At 42.1% G+C, this 25,901-nt stretch overlaps 2 protein-coding genes and 1 pseudogene across 2 annotated transcripts in view; 2 read left to right on the top strand and 1 right to left on the bottom strand.

Annotated features, from left to right (window-relative positions):
- The window catches only part of AKNAD1 (AKNA domain containing 1), a 29,552-nt gene extending 16,946 nt beyond the window's left edge, over positions 1-12,606 (top strand). Inside the window, exons 6-13 of the mRNA XM_045546307.1 lie at positions 385-575; positions 3,412-3,510; positions 3,969-4,064; positions 6,967-7,089; positions 7,179-7,286; positions 9,322-9,403; positions 11,480-11,609; positions 12,345-12,606. Coding sequence (XP_045402263.1) covers positions 385-575; positions 3,412-3,510; positions 3,969-4,064; positions 6,967-7,089; positions 7,179-7,286; positions 9,322-9,403; positions 11,480-11,609; positions 12,345-12,476 — 961 coding nt within the window. The 3' untranslated portion in view covers positions 12,477-12,606. The remainder of the gene's footprint in view (positions 1-384; positions 576-3,411; positions 3,511-3,968; positions 4,065-6,966; positions 7,090-7,178; positions 7,287-9,321; positions 9,404-11,479; positions 11,610-12,344) is intronic.
- A 4,835-nt stretch (positions 12,607-17,441) lies between these two features.
- Positions 17,442-17,983, top strand: LOC123634977 (annotated as a pseudogene).
- Positions 17,984-19,832: 1,849 nt separating this feature from the next.
- STXBP3 (syntaxin binding protein 3) overlaps positions 19,833-25,901 on the bottom strand; it is a 55,361-nt gene continuing 49,292 nt past the window's right edge. Inside the window, exons 18-19 of the mRNA XM_045546680.1 lie at positions 21,713-21,861; positions 19,833-20,579 (exon numbers count right to left, since the gene is read on the bottom strand). Of these exons, the coding sequence (XP_045402636.1) occupies positions 20,485-20,579; positions 21,713-21,861 (244 nt within the window). The 3' untranslated portion in view covers positions 19,833-20,484. The remainder of the gene's footprint in view (positions 20,580-21,712; positions 21,862-25,901) is intronic.

Genomic DNA, 25,901 nt, shown 5'->3' with positions numbered 1-25,901 from the left:
CATAGAAACAATCATTTAGGCCTCCAGTCAGTCCCTAACCTATTTTAATTCACATTTGAACACATTTCTTTGAAAAAGCTTTTAGAGCTCTAACCAGTGGTCAGATGAATAGATTTAAAAATTATCTTCCTAAATCTGCTCATCCTCTGGTGAAGCTTGGATTCATGTGAAACTAAGGGAAAGGGGAAAAAGGGGAAAGCACTCTCTCATCTGTACACCGGATTTTCAGATCTGTTTAGAGGATGCAACAGGAAGCCAGGGTGGCAGCTGCCTTTCATAAGCCGGGGCCTTAGGGGCACCGACCCCACCGAGAGAGACACTGGAACTAAGCACGGGCTCTTTTCTTCCTCCTGTCCTGCTGGCCTCCGTTTCCCCATCTGTGAGAGAGGCTTGGCGAGTTCAGGCGGGTGCTGGGCCGCGCGCAGCCAGGGGGATGAGTCACATCCTCCGTCACACCCACGGCGGCGAGGGCTTTGTGGTGCAGGAGGGCCTGGGCGGCACCTTGGGAACGCAGGAACACGCAGAGACGACGGCCCCCGGTCCGAGCTGTGCCTTCTGCTGCTGGCTCCTGCAATGGGGGGGCTCCGGCTGCTACACCCCCAGGGTGGGCAGGAGCCCGTCCCAGGATAACACTCCCGGGCGAGTGGGCGGCACCTGACCGAAGGCTCTGGCCGAGTTACAGAATCACGGATCTCGGGGCTCGGCACACAGCCCAGCCTCTCTCCCACCTCGCAAATCCTCTAGCAGTGGTTCTCACCTGGGAGAATATCAAAACCACCAGGGGAGGTTTAAAAATAATGCACACACCTCCATCCCTCCTACAGTATCCGTGTCGCCAAGGGTGGCCCGGGTGGGAATACAGCTTTTTAACCTCCCCAGGTGGTTCTGATAAGCATAAGCACCCCTGGTCAGGAATCACAGCACGTGGAGGGTGGTCCTACAGGCTTTGTTTGAACATTGCCTAGATGGGGGATTATTATCCACCACTGTATACCAGCTCCCACTGTCACTACTCTCTCCTTATGATGAGAAGTCTTCCTTGTTGGGTCCCACCTGTGCCCCCCAGTCCCAGGAACAAGTCTCATCCCTCTTGTCAGAGCTGACGTCTCCCCATTCCTAAGCATGAAATCTTCTAGAGCTAACAAGCTGTCCATCCTGTAAAATCCTTAAGAGAAATCCTTAATGTTTTCAAAACGCTCATTAGATCAACTGTTAGCCCATGTGGATTCAGAATCATTTATTAGAAGCTTGTATTAGGTAAGAGAGGCGCCACCTCCAAGCTCACTGTGGACTTGGGCCAAACCTTGGCTAATTTACCTTCCAAAGGTCAAGAGTCAAGGAGGGAGGAGCTGTTGAGCAACCACTAATAAATGTGCATAATGGACTCTAATAGAAGCAGATGACAGGGTCTGAAAGGCCGAAGCTTCCTGTTAGAAAGCATTCCGTGACAGGATGGGCACTTAGCATTCTGTTGAGTTTCTGCCCCTAAAAAAAGAAACAGCAGGGAGTTTGTGCTAAAAATTACCTTGTGTCATTTGTTGTGGATCATTACTTTAAACCACCATGTCAGTCATCAGCTTTGAGCTGTCCTTTAAATACAAGGGGCACTAATGAAGCTTACTCACTGAGACATCCCAGGCCTACTATTTTTATTTATTGAATGAATTAAAGTTTAATTTGAGAGTCTTCAAAAGTTTTATGAAGTATAATAAAAATATTTTCACAGTTGTAAAATATCTTGATTAGCATCAAGATACTAAATATTTCTCTTCCAAACTCCTAGTCTCAACCCTACAGAACTACATAAGCAGCAACACAGGGACCAATGTTCCAGACTAAATGTAGTTTTTATGATGGAGAAGCTGCAAAGAAAAGCACAACCCAGTGGATGATCGGGTCTAGCAGTGAATCCACTGCTGGGGAGTGATGAGGAGATATATTTAATACATGACTTATGAATTGAAATCTTGGCAAACTACATAATTTCTGAGGAATTATTAATTTAAGGGAGGACTATACTTTTTCCTCTGTTAGAAGATTAAATCTCTCTGACGGGATGTGTTCTATATGAAGCTTGCTGATGTACATACTATTCTCAGGATATGCGTAAATTGTTAATACATGTGGATAAATAATACACACATAAAACGTAAAATGCTTATCCCTTTATGTTATTTCTGATGCAAAATTCTGGATTTAAGAATACACTTTAGCTACTTTGTCTTGTTGAAAAACTGTCTTTCTCCAGTAGAATTACGTCTGGCCAGAAGATTTTAGCGCGCAAAGGAGTTTAAAGACAGAAAAAGTCATGTGTTGGACGGCACCCACTTGAGTGAGATCCAAGTTTCCCACTTTGGAGAGCAGACGTTCAAATGCCCCAGAGGAGGAGGGTGGAGACAGAAAATGAGGTGTGAGAAGATATGTGACTCAGAGGGAGAGCATGTTTTTCCAAGAGGAGGGAAAGGACCTGGCTTCTCAGCTCCAACCCCAGGACCCCCGGCAGCAGGCCCAGGCACAGCTGGATGAGCACAGAGCGGGCATTTGCTGCATTTGCCCCAGGAGGCCACAGGCTCATACCCCAGCCCTGGGCAATCAGCCTTCCTGGTGCAAGGATAGTCGGGCCGGTGCCCTCTGCACTAAGAATGAGCAACTTTCCCTGGGGGCTGTTACTGCTTCCCAGGGGCTGAGCAAGAGCTTTGTTAAGAACTGTTATTAATTAGAGTTCCTTTGGAGAAGTTAGAATTTCAGCGGGGGAGGGAGGCCCAAGCTACAGGCAGGTCACAGGAAGGCTTCTGAGAAATGTCAATCGCACTTGCTGCTTTCCCGTGCCCCCTGGTGGCCGTAGACAAGGAAGACTAAAATGAACTGCGCGTGCTCCGGGAGCCTTCAGCCCCACAGACTTTGTATTTCATATGTGGATGCACCCTTCTTTCAACAATCAGACAAAACTGGGCAGACACCGGACAAAACCCACTTTGCATACATTTACATTCAGCTTGTACTTATAGAGCCAAAGCTACGTGACCCAGTACTGAGGTATAGCATAGTTTTCTTCCCTTGATAAGAACTGATTTTGAGACATATGTATGAAGAAAAGTCCAAATTTTATAATTCCATACTTCAAATTTCTGTTTTGTGTGTGATGATTAGATATTATCGTCTGCAGAACAAAACATTTATTTTTCATGTCTTGTGTGCATATTGGTATCGGGCCAAACTGTGCTGGGTGCAGTTTCTCACGGGGAAGCTTGGAACAAGCCAGGCATGGGGGCCTCTGCTGAGGACTGCAACTGCTCCTACCTAGTTCCAGGCTCCGACACATGAAATTTAACAATTCAGTTTTACTGATACCTGCCCTATCTCAAGTAGAAGTGCACTAAAAATTTATGGGATCTTAATGCACCTTTTTTAGGAAGCAAAAAATGGAGAAAAAAGGCCACAGAAGGACCAACCTTGGAGGGTTTTCAATTGTCATTCAAGAAAAGGCACCGGGCTCAGTTCCAGCTCTCAGTAAGTTGAGGGGCCTGGGGCTGTGGGTGCTCAGTGCTCAGGGTCCCTCTCCGTGAGGCCTGCTCACGGTGGGTACCAGCTTGCCACCTGCCACTCCAAGAGCACTGCCTTTAGAGTGTTGCATGTTGTATTTTTTTTTTTGGCACAATGTAAAGAATTAATAATTGAATAGATTTGAATAAGATGTGGTCAAGTAGGGTGAAGTGCCAACACCTGTTTCTAGGTGGACTCGCAGGACTCCATGGACTCAGCCACAAGGGTCCTACAGTCTGTCTGTCCCTGTCCTTCCCACATGACCCATAGCTGCACCTGGTAAGGCTACCGGCCACAGGAGAGTTGCTGCTGACTTGATCATACGCATTTCATAGAAGCAAAGAAAGTGAGAGCTGGAGGAGCCCCAGAGAGTAGCAGTGAGTGGCATTCGATGATTTTTTAGTCTTAAGATCTTTTCTCCAAAGATAGTTTAAGCAGAGAAACTGCCCTGGGTGAGGAAGAGGTGTGGCTGGGGGCCTGCCTGCTCAGGCAGCTCCTGGGCTTGCAGATCACCACCGAGCGTAATCTGCCCAGCTCGGGCATGAGGGGGCTGGGGCCAGAGCTCACGTTCATCCTGCCAGCTGCCCCCAGCCTGCCCCAGCTCAGCATTCTGTTTTGGCACATGCAGTTCTGTGCTGGCCTCTCTGTAGATGAAATATTTCCAAATAATAATAAAAGGTTTCACTTTCACACTTATTACACCAGATGCTATAACAAAGTAGGTATTTTCAACACGTGGCCAGAGAGCCCCTGGGGTTCCCTGAAACCCCTTCAGGGGGCCACAAGGTCCTCCCTTTACCAGCTGTATATCTGTGCAAGGATAATATTGCCAGGATTGATGGAGATGCAGCTGTGGAATCCAGCCGACTTCCATTAAGCCAGATAATCAAGATATTTGCCAAAATATGAAACAATGCCATTCTTCTAATATTTTTTTATTTTAGAAAAAAGTTATTTTGTTAACATGAAATAGATTTAGTATTATTAAATGGCATAATAAAATGCTTTTTAATGTCTCAGTTTAAAATTCTAAGAAAAGCCTCTGAGCTGCCCATTCAGTCTTGGGAAAATATGAATGATTCTGCACAAGCAAAAATGACTTGCAATTTATACATCAATCCCTCTCTACTAATCCATCTGCAGCTGATGGAAGGCGGAAATTTTCACCTTAGTATAAAAGATGGTATATATTATGATATATGGTAGATAAAAACCACATAAAAGCTCTTCAGGGTCCTCAATTTGAAGTGTTGAAAAGGGTTCTGAAATATTAATATGGACAATGTGTATCATTTAACTATCACAACATCTCTGTAAGGTAGCAATTAATATCTTTATGTTATAGATAAGGAAATGGAGGCTCAGAGAAATTAAGTGGCTTGCCAGGGCCAAAGAGCTACCTATTGCTGTGTAACGATGTATCCCAGAATTTAATGGCTCCAAACAACCAACATTTATTTTTTTTTTTTTTTATTTTTTTTTTTTTTTTATTTCAGCTCATCATGGGGGTACATAAGTTCAGGTCATATACATTGTCCCTGTCCCGCCCATCCCCCCGAGTCAGAGTCCCAAGCGCGTCCGCTCCCACTCTCCAGACAGTGCGCCTGGCACTCGCCATGTATTCATACCTCGATCCCCTCCCCCCCCCCACCTCCCCGGGTCTGCACCCTCAAGCATGACCATTCCCCAGAGGGTGCGCAATGCACTCGTCATGTAGGCATACACCCATCCCCTCCCCCCACCCCCCCATCCCAGTCTGATATCCAATTGGTATCCTTCCCTGATGTACATTTAGGTGATGATCAGGGAAACCAGTTTTCTGGTGAGTACATGTGATGCTTGATCCATTCTTTGGATACTTCACTTAGTATAATGGGTTCCAGCTCTCTCCAGGAGAACCAAAGAGATGTCGTATCATCGTTATTTCTTATAGCTGAGTAGTACTCCATGGTATACATATACCACAGTTTACTAATCCATTCGTGGATCGATGGGCACTTGGGTTGTTTCCACATCTTTGCGATTGTGAATTGTGCTGCTATAAACATTCGGGTACAGGTGTCTTTGTTAAAGAATGACTTTTGTTCTTCTGGGTATATGCCCAATAATGGAATTGCTGGATCAAATGGTAGGTCTACTTGAATCCCAAACAACCAACATTTATTATCTCACAGTTTCTGTGGCTCAGGAAATTGGGAGCACCTTAGCTGGGTGGGTCAGGTTCAGGGTCTCTGGTGAGGTGCAGTCAAATGTTGGCCAGGGCTGCAGTCACCTGAAAGCTTGACTGGGGCTGGAGGATCTGCTTCTAAGGTGGCTCACTCACATGACCGGTGGCAGATCTCAGCTCCCGGCCACGTGGGCCTCTCCAGTTGGCTGCCTGAGTGTCATTATGACATAGCAGCCAGTTTCCCCAAGACCAAGTGATCCAAGAGATAGAGGAATACCAAGATGGAAGCTTCAATGTCTTTTGTAGCCTAGTTTTAGAAGTTATACGCCATCACTACCACTGTACTCTACTTGTTAGAAGTGAGTCACTAAATCCAGCCCCCATGCAAGGAGAGAGGAATTAGGTTCCACCTTTTAAAGGCAGTGTTGAAGAATTTGTGGACATATTTTCAACTATCACAGCTAATAAGTGGCAGAGCCAGGCTTCAGACTCATTCCATTTGTGATTCATACTTTGAAAGACAACGTTGACAATGAATGTGCTCATGAGTGCAGCAAGGCAGGAAGCACTGGAAGAGGCTTTGTCCCCTGGCTGCATGTCTCCTGCAGCTAGGATGTTGCTTGGCCACTCAGGTCTAACACGCTCACCCCTGGCCCCAGGCTCCTGTGCTCTGGCCTTATCTGGAGTGCCCCACTGCCCACAGCCTGCTGGACACGTTCCAGACCTGCACCAGACACACGTGCGCTCTGCTACTAGCTTCGCTGAGGCTAAGAGAGCAAAGTCATGATGCAGGTTCCTATACAGGCATATGAATGTCACACAGAGGAAAACCATCTTTCCAGTTGCCTGGTTGACAAAACACAAGGTCTTGACTACAGCAGGGTCTGAGAGAAAGAATGTGGATGTATCAGGGCAAATCTAGAAAAACAAGTACAAAAGGCAAGATTATCTGATAGTTCAGTGGGCCAGTTCTCATAGATCATTCACTCCGCAGACCTTATCTAAGCACCTATATATGCTCAGCACATCCTGAGACTTTCATATCAGAACTGTTCCTTACCAAAACATCTCTCAGTTGTCAGAAGGGGACCCCAAGTGTCACCCCTATGCTGGTAACTCCTCTTGGTAACAGCCGGGGAAGCTGAACACTTTGGTGCCTAAAACACGCCCTGCACAGTTAGAGCGCTACTCTCCACATCACATTTTATGACTATAATCAAGACTTCCATGTCCGTTGTGTTACTGGGCTTTTTCAGGTTCTAATACAGCACACAGCTTCTGTTCTGATCCTGGAACTGGATGGCAGGGTAGCAAATGTGAAGACTGCGGCACTAAGATCCCTAACTCCAGAAGAGTCTGCAGTAAAGAACCACCTAAAGGTGAGACTCACTCGGGGGCCTCAGAAAGGTGAGAGGGGACGGCCATTGTTCCCAGGCAATGAATTGTATTTTTAATCTTTTCTTTTTAGAATTTCATTACAGATACAACACTCCAGGACAGAATTACTTAAATCATAGCGAAAGGGGAGCCTTTGTCCAGCCCCGCTCTTTAGATGAAAGTAAAACTTCTTCACCTTGTAAGTGCACCTCCTGCAGGACCCCATCCATCAGCAACCCAGCCTCCCAGGCACGGGAACCCCTGTGACAGTGGCCACTGCTGGTATCTGGGGAGCCCTGGCCTCTCCAGCCTGCTGCCCAGGTCTCCGGCACCCGCCTGACGCTGCCAAATCCAGCCCTACACCCGCATGGCGAGAGGGTGGGCTGGGGCTGGGAAACATGAAAGGCCAGTGACCACGGACTTTGAAAGTGACAAAGCGCTATACCAGTGCAAGTTGGTAACCGCTCATAAATGTTTCCCGAAGAAATCACTGGATAATCACCACTATTATTGTTCCTATTCAGGAGTGGCTAACGCTTTATAAATATATCCCCACTGAAAGTCAGCATGTAGAGAAATAGACTATTTTTTTCACTCCTTAGACATGTGGCTAATTTCCACTGCACAATTTTCCTGCCTTTGAAAAAAAGTTAAAATCTCACAAACATTTATTTATAAAGACGAATGACAAGGCTGTTCCCTCTCAAGGAGTTTACAATCTGAGAGGAAGGAACTTATAGCCAAATAAGAAAAGTTCAAGGCAAAATGTGTAAGTGCTGGAAGCTAGGTCAAAGTAGGCTAAGGGAACACAAAGGAGGGAGGGAAACACTCCCTGTTTTGTCACTGAACCACAGCTATCCCTGGTTCTCTGACGGGGCCACATCCTTTGCTTCACACCTTGAGAGCTCTTCCCTCCCCCCCCCCCCCACTCTGGGACAGGGAACCAGAACGTTTCTGATCTTTCACAGTCACCAGTGCCCACGACTGACAACCTCAGCTGTGCCTCCCCTTCCCACCCCCAGCTGCCAAATCCTCCAATTGGATGTATTCTCCCATAGTGACAGTCACTAAGACTGCAGAAGCCACAGGGTCGACTTCTTTACTATCTCCTTTGTCTTTGGTCTACAGCTTTGAGACCTGTCACTCTAATATATGAATGAGGAATGCAACCAAGTCCTCTGAAATGTGATCTTGAACTCCATTAGGAACATATAGTGGCTAAAAGGGTAGCAGTGATAAGGAGGCAGCTTTTCCTCAATGTTTAAAAAAGACCCTTGTAGCAGTTGGGGCTGACAGAAAATGGAGTGGGCTGTTGCAGGAGGTCAAGAGCCCCGTCCGCAGACTGGCAGACAATGTTCTTTGTCCCGATGCTGCAGATGTGTACATTGGGCCAGATAACCCTGTGGTCCTTTCTGACTCTGTTTCTGTCTTTCTGATAAAACTCAAAAGTATACCTGGAGACTACCAGAAAATTAAAACTGAGCTCATTAGTGTCTCTGCTCATCTTGACCCAAGTCTGGGTGGTCAGCGTGACTAAATGTGAACTTTCTGGCTCCTGCCCTGCTGTCCATATCTGAGGGACAATCGCTCCCACTTTCCCTTGCCCAGGGGACCCTCCTGAGGGTGCTTGAGCCCTTCACACCAGTGAAGGAACAGACCTGGAGGGAGAAGGAGGAGAAGACCGAAAAGAGAAGGAAGGAAGAGGGAAAGCGAAGGGGAGAAGGGAGATTTCTTGGCCACTGACGTGTCTCTTTTTCTTTCCCTGGCATTCTTCCTGTCTTTCCCACATTTTTCTTCTTTTCTGTTTAGTCTCTATATTCTGGAATTGTCTTAGTAACACAATTGTTTGTTTCTGACTTAATCCTAAAGTTGGAAAGGATTTCAGGAATCCATTTGGTCCAATCTCTTGGAAGCTATTAGTATTATCCCTCCATTTATCAGATACAGCAGTTGAGCCCAGAGAAGTCTGACATCATGCCCAGGCAGCCAGCGCCCAGGGGACCTAAACTCCTGGTCTCTTATCTGCTAATAAAACAACTTTTAAAAATCTAATTTCTTTTTCTTAACTCAAAATACTTAATAGAAAGTTCTTTGTTTTCTGTTACCTAGTTTTATTATTTATTAAAATTTATGAAATATTTCATGCAGAAAAGTTCAGGAAATGATGCTCACATACACACCATCTGGGATCATTTTTTCATGCTCTGAACTTAATCATAGCTAACATTTTTCAGCTCATTCAAAACCAAAATGGATCTGTTCCCAAACCGTGAATTCAAAATCCTTTCAAGGTGAACGTGAGCCCACACCAGGAAAGTAAGTATTATTTTACTATTACTAACAAAAACATCTATCATTGGTTGGGTGCATACAATGCACTTAATAGTTAATTACCTACCCAAGATTACCTAGGTCATAAGTAGTAGAGCCAGGATTCAAACCTAAGCCTGTCTAATACTTCAGTCATTCATTTGTTCATTCAACAAATGTTTGAGTGCCAAAAGGTCATTGTGCTAGATGCTGCAGACACAGTGACACAGGCAACCACTGTCCCTGCCCTCATGGGGCTTACTTTTGGTAGAGGAGCCAGTCTTTGTAAGTGCCAAGAAGAGGACGTACAGGGTGCTAGTCACCTAATTTGGGGGTTCAGGGAAGCTGAGCTCCAAAGGATAACTATGAATGAACTTGTGAGAGGACGTGGGGATAGGAGGGAAGAACATTCCAGTCTAAGAAAGCTTCCTGACGTGGGAAGGCCCTTGGCATGTTCGGGAATGGTGTGGCTGGAACCCAAAAGAGGGAGCGGCAGTGGAGCAAGATGAGGCTGCAGAGGGAAGGCGGGCGGGATGGGCAGGGACTTGCCAGCTCCAGGAAGGATTTCAGACTCTGAGGAACAATGGAAGCCAGTGAAGTTCTTTAGTGTTTTAAAAGATCGCTGTAGCTACTGAAGCAGGGGGAATGAGTAAGAAGACTCAAGGTTGGGCACAAAGGCCAAGTAAGAGGCTAGTGCAGTAATCCCGGTGAGACAGTGTGGCTTGTCTAAGGGTGATAGAGGTGGAGAGAGAGAAGTCTGTGTATTCAGGAGCTATGCAAGAGGCAGAACTAGTAGCACAGCAGAGTGGGTCATAGTTCGGGCTCTACAATCAGACCCACTCAGTCTGAACCCACTACCCACTCCTGTGGTATAGTGTTTAGGAAGGTGGCCTTTGGAGACTTCTTGGGTTTTCATCGCTGTTCTGTGTCCTTGGACAGGTTACTTGACCTCTCTGTGCCTCCGTTTCCTCACCTGTAAAGTGGGAATAACAGTGCCAAACTCACTGAAGCACTCAGAATGCCGCCTAGCTCATGATCACAACTTGGCAAGTGATGGCTGTAATACTGGTGATGGTGGAGACTGACTGGACGTGGGGAGAGAGAAGACTCCGATGCCCATGCTCTTCCCACTGCCCCACGCTGCCGCCCCTGCCCAGAGTTCGCCATCAGCTAGGGCCCCCGACGCTGGATCACCTCTCAGCTGGGGGATAGGGCCCATAAGTTAAACTAATCAGCAGAACCAACCACTGTTAACGCGGCAGGGGAGAGGGAAGACGGGGGAGGCTCTGAGGTCACAAGCATTTAAAGCGAGACTTTCTGGAGATGACATTGCTCACAAGTGTCGCATGTACCAAAGAAGCCATGCTTAACAGAGGAAACCTTAGCTGTGGGAAGATGTGAGGGTGGTTCCATGACAGACCTATGGACGGGCAGGTTCTTGTGGTGTCCCTTAGGGCCACCACTCATGGTTGTGCAAAGGGTAACTCCAGGCAGTGCCCTTCACAGACTACGTGGCTAACCCTCCCCGCCCAGAGCCACGCAGTGCCCAACCTGAGCAACACAGCAGCCCTGCACCCTTCATCACCCTAGTGCAGACTTAGGCTCCTCCCTCAGACGGAATCGTTAACTATAGTGTGGTAGTCAAGGGCAGCCCACTTACTTAAAGAGGTGCTGCCTTAATTTTTCTACTGCTCCTGCCTCCTTGGGGCATAAGCTCACTGGTGCTAGAATGAACTCAACCCAAGGTGCCTGCAATTGGCAGTTTTATGTATTTGTTTTATAAATATATAGGGTAGAAGGATGACCCTAGAAGAATGAAAACTGAATAAAAAAAATCTCTTTGGAGTCTTGCCTCTTTCTGTACCAAAGGAAAAGGAGACAATTCCAGGAGGAAAGACCCTCATGGTCATGGCAACAACCACCTTCTGAAGCTCGGCTGTGGCCGGCCACAGGGGACCATGACAGCTACGAAAGGCATTGGGTGCACGACCCCGCCCCCGCATACCACAGCGCCGACCTGAACAGGACAGCGTGTTTGACGGCGGTGCTTTACACAAGTATCAATGTGCTCTTGCTTTCCAGGAAAAATCTTCAGGCTTTTGTGACTTACAGCTCAGACTCGGCAACACCCTCACCCCATTTCCACTCCTGCGGGATCTCTGGAAGGAAATCCTTATGTGACTTTGATAGCACTGAAGAAACAAAGTCTGAGGTGAGGACTTGGGAAAAGCACTCTAGAATCCTTTCAGCCCGTCAGTTTGTTCTTGATGACCAAAGAGCTGACAGCTTTTAAGTTATTACAGTATCGGGGCTTCAGAAAATGCTCCGCTGAAAACAATTTTGCGCTCAGCACTAACCTAAAACCATACAGTCTTAGCAATGGTTTGTATTATTCCTAAATCGGTTCCAAGGGAAATTTCCTGAAGAAAGTGATTTGTGGGTGGTGCCTCCGCTCCAGGATTCCCCTGGCCCAGGCTGGAAGGCCCCGGGGCCTGCTCCAGCGACACTGTGGTTCGGGTCGCCAGCCGTTTCCTGCCTTCACAGCAGTCGCTCTAATCCCCAGGCCACTTTCGAACCTTTCCACATGTATGTGCTGTGTCCCTGGGTGCCCTTCTCAGTGGTTATGGCCCCAAGTCCCCTTCGGTGGCCCCCAAGAGCTTTTGTCCTTTCTCTGCAGCAGGGAAACAGCCCCGGAGGTCGCTGACCTCACCCTCTGATTCATGCTCATCAGTCACATGTTAGTCCTTTTTCTATCCCTTTCCCTAACAAATATATTCCATCTCAGGCTGGTTTCCTAGGAAACCAACCCTCAAAAACAGAAATAGACTATGGGGAAAACAGTTGACTCCACAAATCCCACCCTGTAATGTTTAATAATGAAAGAACCCAATTAACAGAAACAGTAGTCAGTTTATGTCATTCAAATGTGTGGACTTTTCCTCTATAGGTTTCAAACTTGGCTTTGGATCATGCCCTAAAGACAGCAACCAATTTGAAGGAAACTACTAGTCAAATGATTAAAACTATTGCGGAAGATCTTGCCAAAGCACAGAAGTGGAGAAATCGACCGAAATACTAGTTCAACCCAAGGCAACCAAGGTTTAAAAGGAAAAAAAAAGAGGAAAGAAAACTTGATCTTCCCCCCAAATTTATTTTACTTATTACACACTTTAGGAAGATGACTTTCTAGAGAAAACACCAAAACCATAAGAAATGGCTAACACAAAGTACTTAAATGAAAAAAAAGCAAAAAAAGAAAAGGACCTCTGATTCTTAAAATCAAAAGAACCAACACATATGGGTAACAAAAAGGAAGATGACTTTCTAGAGAAAACACCAAAACCATAAAAAATGGGTAACACAAAGTACTTAAATGAAAAAAAAAAAGGACCTCTGACTCTTAAAATCAAAAGCAACCAACATGTATTTATTTTAAATTAAATCTATGTTCTTCCTAACTCATAATAAATCAAAACAATGAGATTTCCCTTAACCTATCAGTCTGAAAAAAATTAAAAATTTGAAAAAACCTTCTGTCAGTGAGGATGGAAAAAAACAGGTACTCTCATATGCTCTTGGTAGAAGTGCAACCTTTTTGGAAGGCTATTTGACAATATCTATCAAATTCCAAAGCACTTACCTTTTGTTGGGCAATTATACTAGGAATTTATAGCTAAGTCGCCCAATATGCCATGACATATGTACAAGGAGGGCCCCTGGACCACTGAATGGTAACAACTCCAAGGGGAACTAATCTAAATACCCTGTATGATGAATCATAAATGATAATTAATACTCTTCAGCCACTGAAAAGAATGAGGTGGATTATCTGAAAGACAGTTGGTGAAAAAAACAAGATGCCTAACAACATATACATATAGTATGACCTCATTTGTGTATGTTTTTTAAAGGGCATACATATTTTCTAGAAAGATACATAAAAGTCTTAAGGAACCTCTGAGAAATAAAACTGGAAGTGTTGGGGGAGGAAGGAATTTTTACTTTTCCTTTATTTTTTGTACTGTATGGAAGTCTTACAGTATGTTTTATTTATTTATTTTTTGAGAGAGAGAATCTCACTGCATTGCCCCAAGTAGAGTACAGTGGTGTCATCATAGCTCCCTACAACCTCAAAATCACTCAAGCAATTCTCCTGCCTCAACCCCTGAGTAGCTGGGACTACAGGCACACAACACCATGCCTGGCTAATTTTTTTCTGCTTTTGATAGAGATGGGGTCTTGCTCTTGCTCAGGCTGGTCTTGAATTTCTGACCTCAAGTGATCCTCCCCCCTCGCCCTCCCCAGAGTGCTAGAATTACAGGCGTGAGCCACTGTGCCCAGCTGGAATATGCTTTATTATAAATTCAAATTATCTGTTTAACGATCTCTTGAAATCAGAATATGCAAAAATGATTATCCAGACTTATATTCAGGCAAGAAAAAAAAAGACAAGAAAAAATATGCAAAAATGATAGCCCTAGATTAATAAAATTTTAGAAAAAGACAATTCATTAAAACTGTGCACCAGGGATTTACTTGTAACATTTCACACAAAATTCCAGAGCAAGCTTTTGGTTTGCTTCTTTAAGATCAATTACCCCCTTAATGACAGAGCAGATCATTAGAATAGCTCTTTCCCCCTTTCCTGAGGCCTCCTATCTCCATTGACTCCAAACATTCAACAAATGGTTTCCCAACCCCTAGAGTTTGGCTCAGTGGTGTGGAGGAAGTTGAATACGTTCCCATTTTAGATTTCTGTGCCAACTAAGGCAGCTACTATTTGTCTAGCTGGCTGAAGAATGGGCTATTTTTAACTGTGAGGTTTGGAAACTAGTTAGGATACCTTGGAAGAGATAATAAAGCAGAGGCCAGCCTGCAAACTTTATGGCTAAATTTACTTTAAGCTATAAAGAAGATAGCAAAGGCCCACAGCAGTATTCTAAGAGAAAAAAAGGGAGCTTAAACTGTGTATGTTCCATTAAATAAAATTAGTGAGAGGCCATTTTTGGGACAGAACTCCTGCATTAAACCCCAACAGGCCAGACCAAACGAGAACGGAGTCACTTGTGCTAGGTGCCGTGTAATCAAACTGAACTTTAAAATGGGCCAGTTTTCCAAAAAGAACCGGAAGATTTATGGTAACCAGGCAGAAGGGGCCCAGTCAACCTGAGCTGGCACATGGACGTCCCCTCTGCTTTACCCCATACAAGTATACTAATTGTGAAAAAAACCAATTTACTTTTTGTTCCTTGCTTCTGCTTTCTTCTGCCTTTTTCTGCCTATAAACCCCACCCCTATGCTCAGCTTGGGGAGTGAATTTCTATTTCATAGATGGGATGCTTCCTGTTTCATGAATCGATAATAAAAGCCAATTAGATCATTAAACTCAATTTGTTGAAATTTTTTGGACAGTTCTAAGAAGCTTCCAGATTTGTCACATATCTAAATTCAATCACAACTGATAATTACAACAGGTAACCTGTTTTGTATGCCAAGAATCACTATCCCATCCCTACATTTAAAATTAACACACTTCTCTGGCTTGAAGTTTGTTTTTTTTTTTTTTGAGGGAGTCTTGCTCTGTCGTCCGGGCTAGAGTGCAGTGGCGTCAGCCTAGCTCACAGCAACCTCCAACTCCTGGGCTCAAGTGATCCTTCTGCCTCAGCCTCCTGAGTAGCTGGGACTACAGGTACACACCACCATGCCTGGCTAATCTTTTCTATTTTTAGTAGAGATGGGGTCTCAAACTCCTGACCTCAGGTGATCCTCCTGCCTCAGCCTCCCAGAGTGCTAGGATTATAGGGGTGAACCACCAGATCCAGCCTTGAAGTATTCTTATAAGATTTTTTTGGCTTATCTTTCTTTGGGAATCTGATGAAAGCTATAGAGTCTCCCTTTCACCATGGAAAAGGGATATACACTTATACACAATTTTGCAAAAGTTTTAAAAGTTCATGGACACCCTGAAACAAACCCATGGAACCCCAGTTAGAAACAACTACCATTAATGAATTATTCCTAATCCCTCAAATTAACCTTTATAGAAACTTATAATCATTTTTTCATTTAAAAATATGGCCCATCTCTGATTTATTAAACATATTCTAAAGGTACTTCTACATTTCCCTGATGATTAGGGATCATTATGAACAATCACTGCAACATGACTAATCCAAAAAACAGAGACACAGGCAATGCCCTTAAGGAGTTCTAGAAAAGTGCTAGGTTTGGATTTACAAGGATAATTTTACTTACCGATTCTGTAGCCTTGGCCATCTCCTCCCACATGCAGTGCTTGCGTGTCAGTTCTTACAGACTTTTTTTCTAATTCTGTTCCAGTAATAAACCAGAAAAACAAGCTTGTTAAGTAATTGTACGCTGTGCTAGTGGGCTCAGCGTGCCCAGAGCAGTGGTGCCATAAAGCAGCAGGTGGCAGAGCCTCCACAGCACAGAGGCCTCCAGGTACTTACTCTTAAGGTGTGGCGCTGCTCAGGCTGCTTGGAGCTGCCAGCAGGCTGCAGCGGGACTGTTTGTAGAAGGCTTGTATCTGAAGTTCTAGCCATCCACTTTAGTTAACGCTTATGTTATGCAAAAGAAAACTCATCTTTTTATCCTTTCTATTGTAATCTGTTGTTAATAATTACATAAAATAGACCTAACTCCTACTAAATATGACTATATTTATATTTAATACATAAAACATTGTTTTGGTAGTAAAATTTTACTGTAGGAGAAAGGTATTTCTTGTTCCTTTGATTTTAGAAGAGATCTGTTTGCATCCTGATGGGACTCACAAGGTACCAAATGCCCAGAGCAGAAATGAGGTATGGAAGTGTCACACCTTACGTAACATAACGGCCAGGATTGGGCCCTTTGGGGCTCAAGTCCAAGAATTTTGCGTGCTTATGAGCTGCCCCTGCGACTCTGAGGCAGCAGAAGTCAGGGCCTAGCAACAGGATTTAAAAAGTTATTTTTTTTCTTTTCTGCTAAAATGGTTGAATAATGTGAATTCATTGTACTTTTTTTTTTTTTTTTTTGAGAGTCTCGCTCTGTTGCCTGGGCTAGAGTGCGGTGGCATCAGCCTAGCTCACAGCAACCTCAAACTCCTGGGTTCAAGCGATACTTCTGCCTCAGCCTCCCAAGTAGCTGGGACTACAAGCATGCACTACCATGCCCGGCTAATTTTTTCTATATATTTTTAGTTGCCCAGCTAGTTTCTTTCTATTTTTAGTAGAGACAGGGTCTCGCTCTTGCTCAGGCTGGTCTCGAATTCCTGAACTCAAACGTTCCACCCAAGGTACCTCGGCCTCCCAGAGTGCTGAGATTACAGGCGTGAGCCACCGAGCCCAGCCCATTGTACTTTTATAAGTACATTTCAAGTGCATTTCAGCAGAAAGCAAAACTGTGCTTCAGAGATAGTGAATTGGTTTCAGTTAGTTGCAAAAACAAAAGTCTTTTTCAGGGTCTTGTTATTAGAACCTGTAATTGCTAATTTTATGGGGAAAATCAGCTTATACTAGGAATTTAAATGAGATGATCTCTTATGTCTTCAAATTCATTAAGATATTTATATTTAGTAAACACAGGGTCGCTCCAATTCTAAGCTTAAAATACATGTGAAATATAGGACTCAAAGGATGTGTATCAGCATGAAACAGTGCCTGGCACATAAAAAGCACTAAGTAAGCATTTGCATATTACTATTATCAGTACTCAGTAAAATAGCAAGCTATGAAATTAATGTCAAAATAAATACATTTTCTCTCTATAAAAAACTGTTTGAAAAGATCCAATCCACAATGGAACCACAAAAAATATTTTGATAATATGCAGTACCTATATATATGAAGGTCATGAAGATTTATATATTAATACAAAAACCTTGTCCATGGTCAGGCGTGTAAACCAGCTAGAGCTGTGGTGATGGCAGTGGCAGGACCGCCATGGTGCCAGGAGTCTAGTGACCCAGAGAGAGCGTGGGGAATGCTGGCTGCAGAGACCCAATGACAGTGTGAGAGGTACTAGGTTTCGAGAAGTCTGCATCATGTGTGAGTCTAAGCTAGTCGTTCTTCAGGAGGTACTGTAAAGTCTGCTCTGATGGTAGTTTGTTCAAGGAATTTTTGTTGAAAAATATGATCTTACTGTAGAAGATTCTTACAGAAAGGAAGCTGCAGAAGATGCACAACAGTGTATGCTTAAAATCTTGGATACTGCAGGAATAGACTAATTTACAGCAATGAGGATTTGTACATGAAAAATGAATAAGGCTTTGCATTAGTTTATTCCATATCAGTGCAGACCACATTTCATGACTTATAAGATATGAGACAACAGATTCTTCAAGTTAAAGACACTGACGATGTTCCAGTGCTTCTGGTCAGTAATAAATGTGACTTGGAAGATGAAAGAGTTGTAGGAAAGGAATAAGGTCAAAATCTTGCAAAACAATGGAACAACTGTGCATTCTTAGAATCTTCTGCAAAATCAAAATAAATGTTAGGGATCTTTTATGACTCAGTGAGGCAAATTAACAGAAAAACTCCAGTGCCTGGGAAGGCTTGCAAAAAGTCACGTCAGCTGCTTTAATGTACTATTAATAAATGCATTGTACCTCTGGGCCAGGTCTGAACAACTGTTGCCCAGTTCCACAGTGCCAGCATTCTTTGTTAAACCTACCAACACTTAAATGGACTTTCTTGTGGTGGAACCCTTTAAGAGGGAGATGAAATCTACTATATCAGTTTGTATATTCTAATCACTTTCCAGTGTCACAAGAGAGACTTTTACTTATGTAATAGTGCTAGAGTATGCAGCTGGTAAAACCAGAGGCTACATCCAATATTACTGTGAAGAGACATTCTTTGTCCACCAATGTTGTACATACATGAATATGGTGTACCGTATACTTTAACTCGCCCCATATTTTGTATTGGAGAGTACAATACAAATCCTAAAAGCACCACTATTTTAGAATAAAAGTCCAAAGAGCTCCTAGAAAAAAAATTTAGATAAATAAAAAGACATTCTATATTCCCAAATATCAAGTTTCAATATTATAAAGATGTCAATTTTTCTTAAATTAACCTATAAACTTAATGCAAACCTTATGAAAATACCAAAATAACTTTTGGGAACTCAACAAAATGATACTAAAGTTCATCTAGAAAAATCTGATAGCCAGAAAATTTCTGAAAAATAATAGTAACTTAGGTAGGTGCAGTAGGGATTACTTCCATTACATATTAAAACATACCTTGAATGATGAATTGAAATAGATAAGGAAAAATGAATACAAACTATAGGTCAATAAAAGAGAATCCAGAAACAGACCAAAATACAAATGGAAATTTAGTCTATGATAATGGTAGTATTTCAGATTTGTTGGGAAAAGAGAGATTACCCAATAAAACCTGGCACAATTATCTGGCTATTTAGAAAGAAGTAAAGCTGGATTACTATTAAATACCGTATCAGACAGGGTTCTGTGCAGGAAACAAACTCCTCTGGATATTTCAAGAAAGGGATTTAATATAAAGAATTAGGTCCTTACAAAATCCACTGAAAAAGCTGTAGGAGCAGAATCTGGAGACTCATATCCATTAAGGAGGTGATAAGACACTAAAACATGGGAGTCTGGTTGCTACAAACAGCTCCTGTTTGCAGGAGCTTGTCTGTCCACTGGCACATCATTGGCGGAATCTAAACACAGACCCCACTTACCTTAGAGTCTGCAAAACTTCTTGTTTAGCTTTTTATCCCCTCTGGTATGGGGTGGGGAGCATGGGACATAACACCAGTGCTAAGAGACACTATCTAGCATACATTCTTAACATGAAAATGAATTCCAGATGGATGAAAGTGCTACCTGTAGAAAATAAAATGAATCTATTAAAATGTTCTAGAAGAAACCATGGGTGAATTTATAATCTTGGAGTACAGAACATGTTTCTAAGTAAAGCATGAAATTCAGAAGCCAAAAATGAAGTGACAGATTTATCTACAATGAAAATTAAAAACGGTGCTATCAATATTTTAAATCTTTTGACCAGCTATGTCACTGCTAGGAATTTACATTATGAAAATATTTGTGTAAGTTTGCAAAGGTATGTACCCAACAATGCAGCATTATTTGTAAGAGCAAAAGTCTGAACACAGGGATATATAAAATCATGGTCTACCATATATGACAGAACACTATGAGGCCAACTAAAAGGAGAGATTTGAAATAAAGATGTTCCCTTTGTATAACACAAACACACCTGCAGACAAATGTTATCTAACTTTATACATATTACATTATTTTTGAAAAAGTCATTAGGGTTATCTTAGGAATATGATGATACTTTCTTTTCCTTCTTTGTAACTCTCATTTAGAACTTTTAAACTTACTAACTCCCCCTTCACCCCAGAAAAAACAAACTAGGTCAATTTTTGTAACTATATATTTATTTTTTCTTAGAATTTTGATGATTATTTTTGGTTTTCTAATTTAAACATACATGATTTCAAAATTACGTAAAATTGTGTTCTTTAGAAGTATCTAGTGAGATAGTATACACTGTGAAATTACTCTATTTATATTAATGACAATTATTTTGTATACGTAAAAGAAATTGTAAATTTCAGTTGAAAGAAAAACTGTACTTATAGGCAATAATTCTATCATACAATACACATTTACAGTTTTTACTTTTACAATCTCTTCATTTAAAATCATTCTTTCCCAAAAAACTATACTTCGGCATGAGACACTTGGATACAAGTATCCAATGAGTAATTAGTATGTACATAGGTGGCTGTGAAAAATTACCCACAATTCTAATATATTCTGCTCCAAAGGTGAAAAAATTTCCTTTCAGAAAGCATTTTAACATTTCTTCTCATCATCTACAAAGTAACAATATTTAAATTATCAAAAATGGCAAATCCAATAACACATAATCAAACAGTCCCTTAAGAAATGTATTTGAAAATCCATTATTCCATAAAATATTTACATTGTTTAAATTACATTTTCTGGTTCTATTTTATTTAGTTTAACATATTAATAAGGATCTCTAAGCCCTCCCCCCTAAAAAAGGATGGCTTTATTCATCCTTAAAAAAGGAGACTTTATCCTTGGGTTTATTCAGCATCTTTATATCATCCAACAGCTTTTTGGGTGTTAAAATATGCGTAGAACCTGGTAGGAGAAAAGATAACTTTTCAGAGGCCAGCAGTTAATTTTCCTTGGCTTAATATATTATGTTGTCCTTCAAATATACAAAGTGCAGTAGTTCGGGGCAGTTTAACAATTTCTATATGACATCTTCCTGAAATCTGCCTATTCTATAATAGTCAATTTTTCCTCATAATTGAGCATGCTCAGTAACTTCAGAAACACTGCCTATTCCTAATGCCTTGTCTACTTTGTACTAGGAGACTGAGGAGGAAAACTGGGGATTATCCTACTCTCAGAACTGCAACAGCTGTCATTCACTAACAGAGAGCCACTGAACAGTGCTTCAACTAGAGGCCTGACATACAGATCCAGCATCTCCATGAGTCAGGAGAGTTTACCGATCAGTGGCTCTGACTAAAATTCTTAAAACTCAATTCCACACACACAGGCCCTGCCAATGTCAGATCTACATCTACAAAAAATTCGAAACATTTTTCAAGTAGAACTGTATTTATGCATCAAAAACTAATAATGGGGCCAGGCGCGGTGGCTCATGCTTGTAATCCTAGCACTCTAGGAGGCCGAGGTGGGAGGATTGCTCGAGGTCTGGAGTTCAAGACCAGCCTGAGCAAGAGTGAGACCCCGTCTCTACCAAAGATAGAAAGAAATTATATGGACAACTAAAAATATATATAGAAAAAATTAGCCAGGCATGGTGGCACATGCCTGTAGTCCCAGCTACTCGGGAGGCTGAGGCAGGAGGATTGCTTGAGCCCAGGAGTTTGAGGTTGCTGTGAGCTAGGCTGACGCCACGGCACTCTAGCCTGGGCAACAGAGCAAGACTCTGTCTCAAAAAAAAAAAAAAAAGGTAAAAAAAAAAAAAAAATAATGAAAGCAAACAAAATCATAGAACATAATATTTTAAAGGAACAAGCTCATTTCCCCAAAGTCAGAATATTTAAAAATAAAATTATTAAAAACCCAACCAGGAAAAAATTCTAACATGACAGATAAAACACTTTCTATGGTTTAAAAAAAATTTTTTTTGTGCATTCAACAATTTAGTCTCAAATGTATAAGATCAAGTTTTATGTGTACATTTTTGTATGTAGTGTCTGCTTTAAAAAATACAAAAGAGGAAAACAAAGTCTTACCAATAATAACTTCACAGGATTTGTGTGCCTGAGAAACTTCATAAGCACAACGCATTTCAGAGTATGTAATTCCTCCAATTACAAAAACAATCAGCTTTGACCCATTTTTTCGGTCTTCTAAGTAATTAGCTCTAGGTTTCTGGCGAGCACTAAAAAGTGAAAAAAAGCAAACATGTTAAAAACATTTATAAAGCCAAAATGCTTGGAGACTTTCTAAAAAGCCTAACCTAATTCAACCAAATTCAAATTTAGTATCAATTACACTGATTTTAAGGAAATGACTTAACTATGGTGTGAATAGGACACCAAGAGTTAGGCAAGACAGCCATTTCAAGTTTTGATTTTGACAAAACACTAGCTTAGCATTTTAACCTATGAAGTGGAGTTCATATCCTCCCTTATTTCATATGAAGAAATAATATATCTGAAAAGTCTGCAACTTCTTGAAATTAAAAAAAATAAGTGAAATGGCACTGAAACAATGAGATTTTGAAGACATGACCGGGGAAGGGGGCAGGTACTGATGTGGAGGTGACGTGGTACCGGGATGGCCCTTGCTGGAATTGAGGAAAGCATGATGGTAGGAAGTTGGCTGTTAAAAGTTAGGTCTGGGTTTCAGTCTTTATTCTGCTTCTTTTTGATTCAGCATGACTTTCAGCAAGTTACTTCTCTGTAAACCTCAAAGGCTGTTACAAGAATTAAACAAAATTAGGTACAGAACACTCTAAGTATGGAATGTGGTACCGGGTAAGCACTCAATAAATAGTCATTACTTTCACCATTTCCTCCCCCAGATTGCTCTCAATCTGCAGCCCAATACAGCAGTCACTAGCCACATGAGGCTATTTAAATTTAAATTAGTTAAAATAAAATTCAAAATTCAGCTCCTCATTAACACTACCCACATACTGGACGGTGCCAACACAGAATGTTTCTATCACTGCAGAAAGCTCCACTGGCTAGCACTGCTCTAGAGCTGCGGTCCCCAACCCTGGGCCACAGCCCAGTACTGGTCTGAGGTCTGTTAGGGACCAGGCAGCAGAGCTCTGCCACAGCCCCGCCATTCATGGAAAAATTATCTTTTTTTTTCTTTCTTTGTTTTTTTTGACACAGAGTCTCGCTTTGTCACCTGGGCTAGAGTGCTGTGACGTCAGCCTAGCTCACAGCAACCTCAAACATCTGGGCTCAAGTGATTCCCCTGCTTCAGTCTCCTGAGTAGCTGGGGTTACAGGCATAAGCTACCACACGAGGCTAATTTTTCTATTTTTAGTAGAGATGGGGTCTCACTATGCTCAGGCTGGTCTCGAACTCCTCCTGACCTCAAGAGATCCTCCCGCTCAACTTCCCAGAGTGCTAGGATTACAGGCATGAGCCACCGTGCCTGGCCTGAAAAATTGTCTTCTATGATACCAGTCCCTGGTGCCAAAAAGGTTGGGGACTGCTGCGCTAGAGCATAAGAATTACTTTTTGTTCACATCCTCAACTGGTAAAAGTTTTAAACTTTACTTTTATTTAAAAATATCTCAAAATAAACATTATGTACATTTATAAATAAATATATATTTATTCATAAAACTACTAGTATATACCAATAAAGGTTAATTTCTCCTTTTTTAGGTAAAAATAAGTACCCAATAGATCATTTTGTTACCCATTTTGAAAGCCACTGTTTCTAAATGACCTAGAAGGCCTTATAATACAGGATCCCATAGCAAACTTTTATTTTGTTTTGTTTTTTTAGAGATGAGGTCTTGCTGTGTTGCCCAGGCAGCAGCGCAGTGCCTATTTACCAGCATAGTCATTGTACACCTACATACAGCCTTGAATTCCTGGGTTCAAGCGATCCTCCTGCATCAGCCTCCTGAGTAGCTGGGATTCCAGGTGCATGCTACTGCGCCTGGCCCATAGCAAACTTTTAATAGCTCTTTTTTTTTTTTTTTTTGAGACAGAGTCTTACTTTGTTGCCCGGGCTGGAGTGCCGTGGCATCACCTAGCTCACAGCAACCTCAAACTCCTGGGCTCAGAAGATCCTCCTGCCTCAGCCTCTGGAGTAGCTCAGACTACAGGTGCACACCATGGCACCCGGCTAATTTTTTCTATTTTTAGTAGAGACAGGGTCTTGCTCTTGCTCAGGCTAGTCTCGAACTCCTGAGCTCAAACAATCCTCCCACTTGGCCTCCCAGAGTGCTAGGAATACAGATGTGAGCCACTGTGCCGAGCCATGTTCTTAGTTCAGCCTTTGGCATGATCACTTCTCTCTACCACCCTGAAAAATGATGAGGTAGTAAACAACAGGAAAAAAAATTTTTAAATTAGGAGTTGCTTTGAAAGATGAAACAGATACACTCTTCTTCCCATGCAAATTAAGGCAAGGACATTAAAAATGCAACTTTGGTTTAAGAAATTTTTCACAAGAGAGTAATAGTAAGAAGGCAAAAGAAAAGGAGATAATACTGTTCAAAACGATTATGTGATCCTAACAATTTTTAAACTTCTGAATAGAAATTTTAGGACAATGGAATTGTATTTAATTTGTTTCACACAGGTGTTTAAGACTCAGAGATACAAAAATAATGATTAAATCCCTAGATCCTGAAAACCTCCCTCTACACAGCACCTAAAAGCACTAGTTGAAATAAGGGTAAGCATGAGGAGCCAGCAGTGAAGAGGAAGCTAAACGCTATGGTGGTAAACTGAGTTGAGGCTTGGCCTGCCTTGTAGGGTATTTTCAGATCTTAGTAAACAGGGTGGCCAAGCCTTGGGTACTGTGCAAGGGGGAGACTGGGAGCTAAGACCCTGCATAAAGCCAGGATACCCTTAAAGACCAAGGAAGAGGCAGAGAAGCTTCTTCTCTGATAACTACAATCCACAGGCCTGCCTGATGAGAGTTGTAGGTGCTAATTACACTACCTTGAGGGTCTGAGGAACCCCAAGGTGAGAAATTAACAAATAACAGGAAAAAACTCTAATCTGACAAAAAGGACAAGCAAAACCTCTCTGAAGGGATCCACTCTCAACCCTGGCTAACCTCAGAACTCAAAATTACAAAATATGTAAGAAATAACTATGGGTCTGCAGAAATAAAAGGCAGCAGAATTAGATCCCAAAGAATGTAAGATATTGAAATTATTAAATACAGACTATAAATTATGTTTAAAATGATAAAGGACAATAAAGTAGGATAGAAAGCAGGGCAAAGTAAGAAATAACAAAAAAGTTCTAGCATATTTAAAAAAGAAGTAAGTAGAACTTCTAAAATGGAAAAATAAAGTCACTGAAAATAGAAACTGAAAAGTTAGCTTATACAACAGATTAGACACAAGTTTAAGAGAGAACTACAGAATTAAAAACTAAATATGAAGAAAAATTTCCAGAATGAAACACAAACAGTAGAAGAAATGAAAAAACTTGGGAGATTAAGAGATATGAAGACAGAATGAGATGTTCCAACAAAACCAAGACAACAGAAGTGGCAATATATTTGAAGAAATTATGTAAGATGTGAGTCTTGAGATTCAGGGAATATAAATGAACCCCAAGGAAAGAAAGAAAAACAAATCCTCGGGTAGACACACATACCATAGAGAATGCACAGAATACAGAACCACAGAAACAGCAGAATATTACCTAAAATATTGAATGAACATAACTCTGCACCTAGAAATTCATAGCTGGTTAAAGCTGTCATGTAAGAACAAGAACTAAACGAAGATGTTTTCATACAGAAATCATAAAGACTCTACCACCAACAGACCCACACTGAAGGCACTTCTAAAGGATGTACGGCAGAAAGAATGTAACTAAACCTACAAGAAAGCAGTGGTAAGGCCAGCGCGGTGGCTCATGCCTGTAATCCTAGCACTCTGGGAGGCCGAGGAGGGATGATCTCTCAAGGTCAGGAGTTCGAGACCAGCTCTGAGCAAGAGCGAGACCCTGTCTCTACTAAAAATAGAAAGAAATTAGCTGGACAGCTAAAAATATATATAGAAAAAAATTAGCCAGGCATGGTGGCACATGCCTGTAGTCCCAGCTACTCGGGAGGCTGAGGCAGAAGGATCGCTTGAGCCCAGGAGTTTGAGGTTGCTGTGAACTAGGCTGATGCCACAGCACTCTAGCCTGGGCAACAGAGCGAGACTCTGTCTCAAAAAAAAAAAAAAAAGAAAAGAAAAAGAAAAAGAAAGCAGTGGTA

Source organism: Lemur catta, chromosome 3 (assembly GCF_020740605.2).
Source record: "Lemur catta isolate mLemCat1 chromosome 3, mLemCat1.pri, whole genome shotgun sequence".
NCBI classification, from domain to species: Eukaryota; Metazoa; Chordata; class Mammalia; order Primates; family Lemuridae; genus Lemur; species Lemur catta.
The sequence above is the reverse complement of the archived record's forward strand: the minus strand, read 5'-3'. Positions and strand labels throughout refer to the sequence as shown.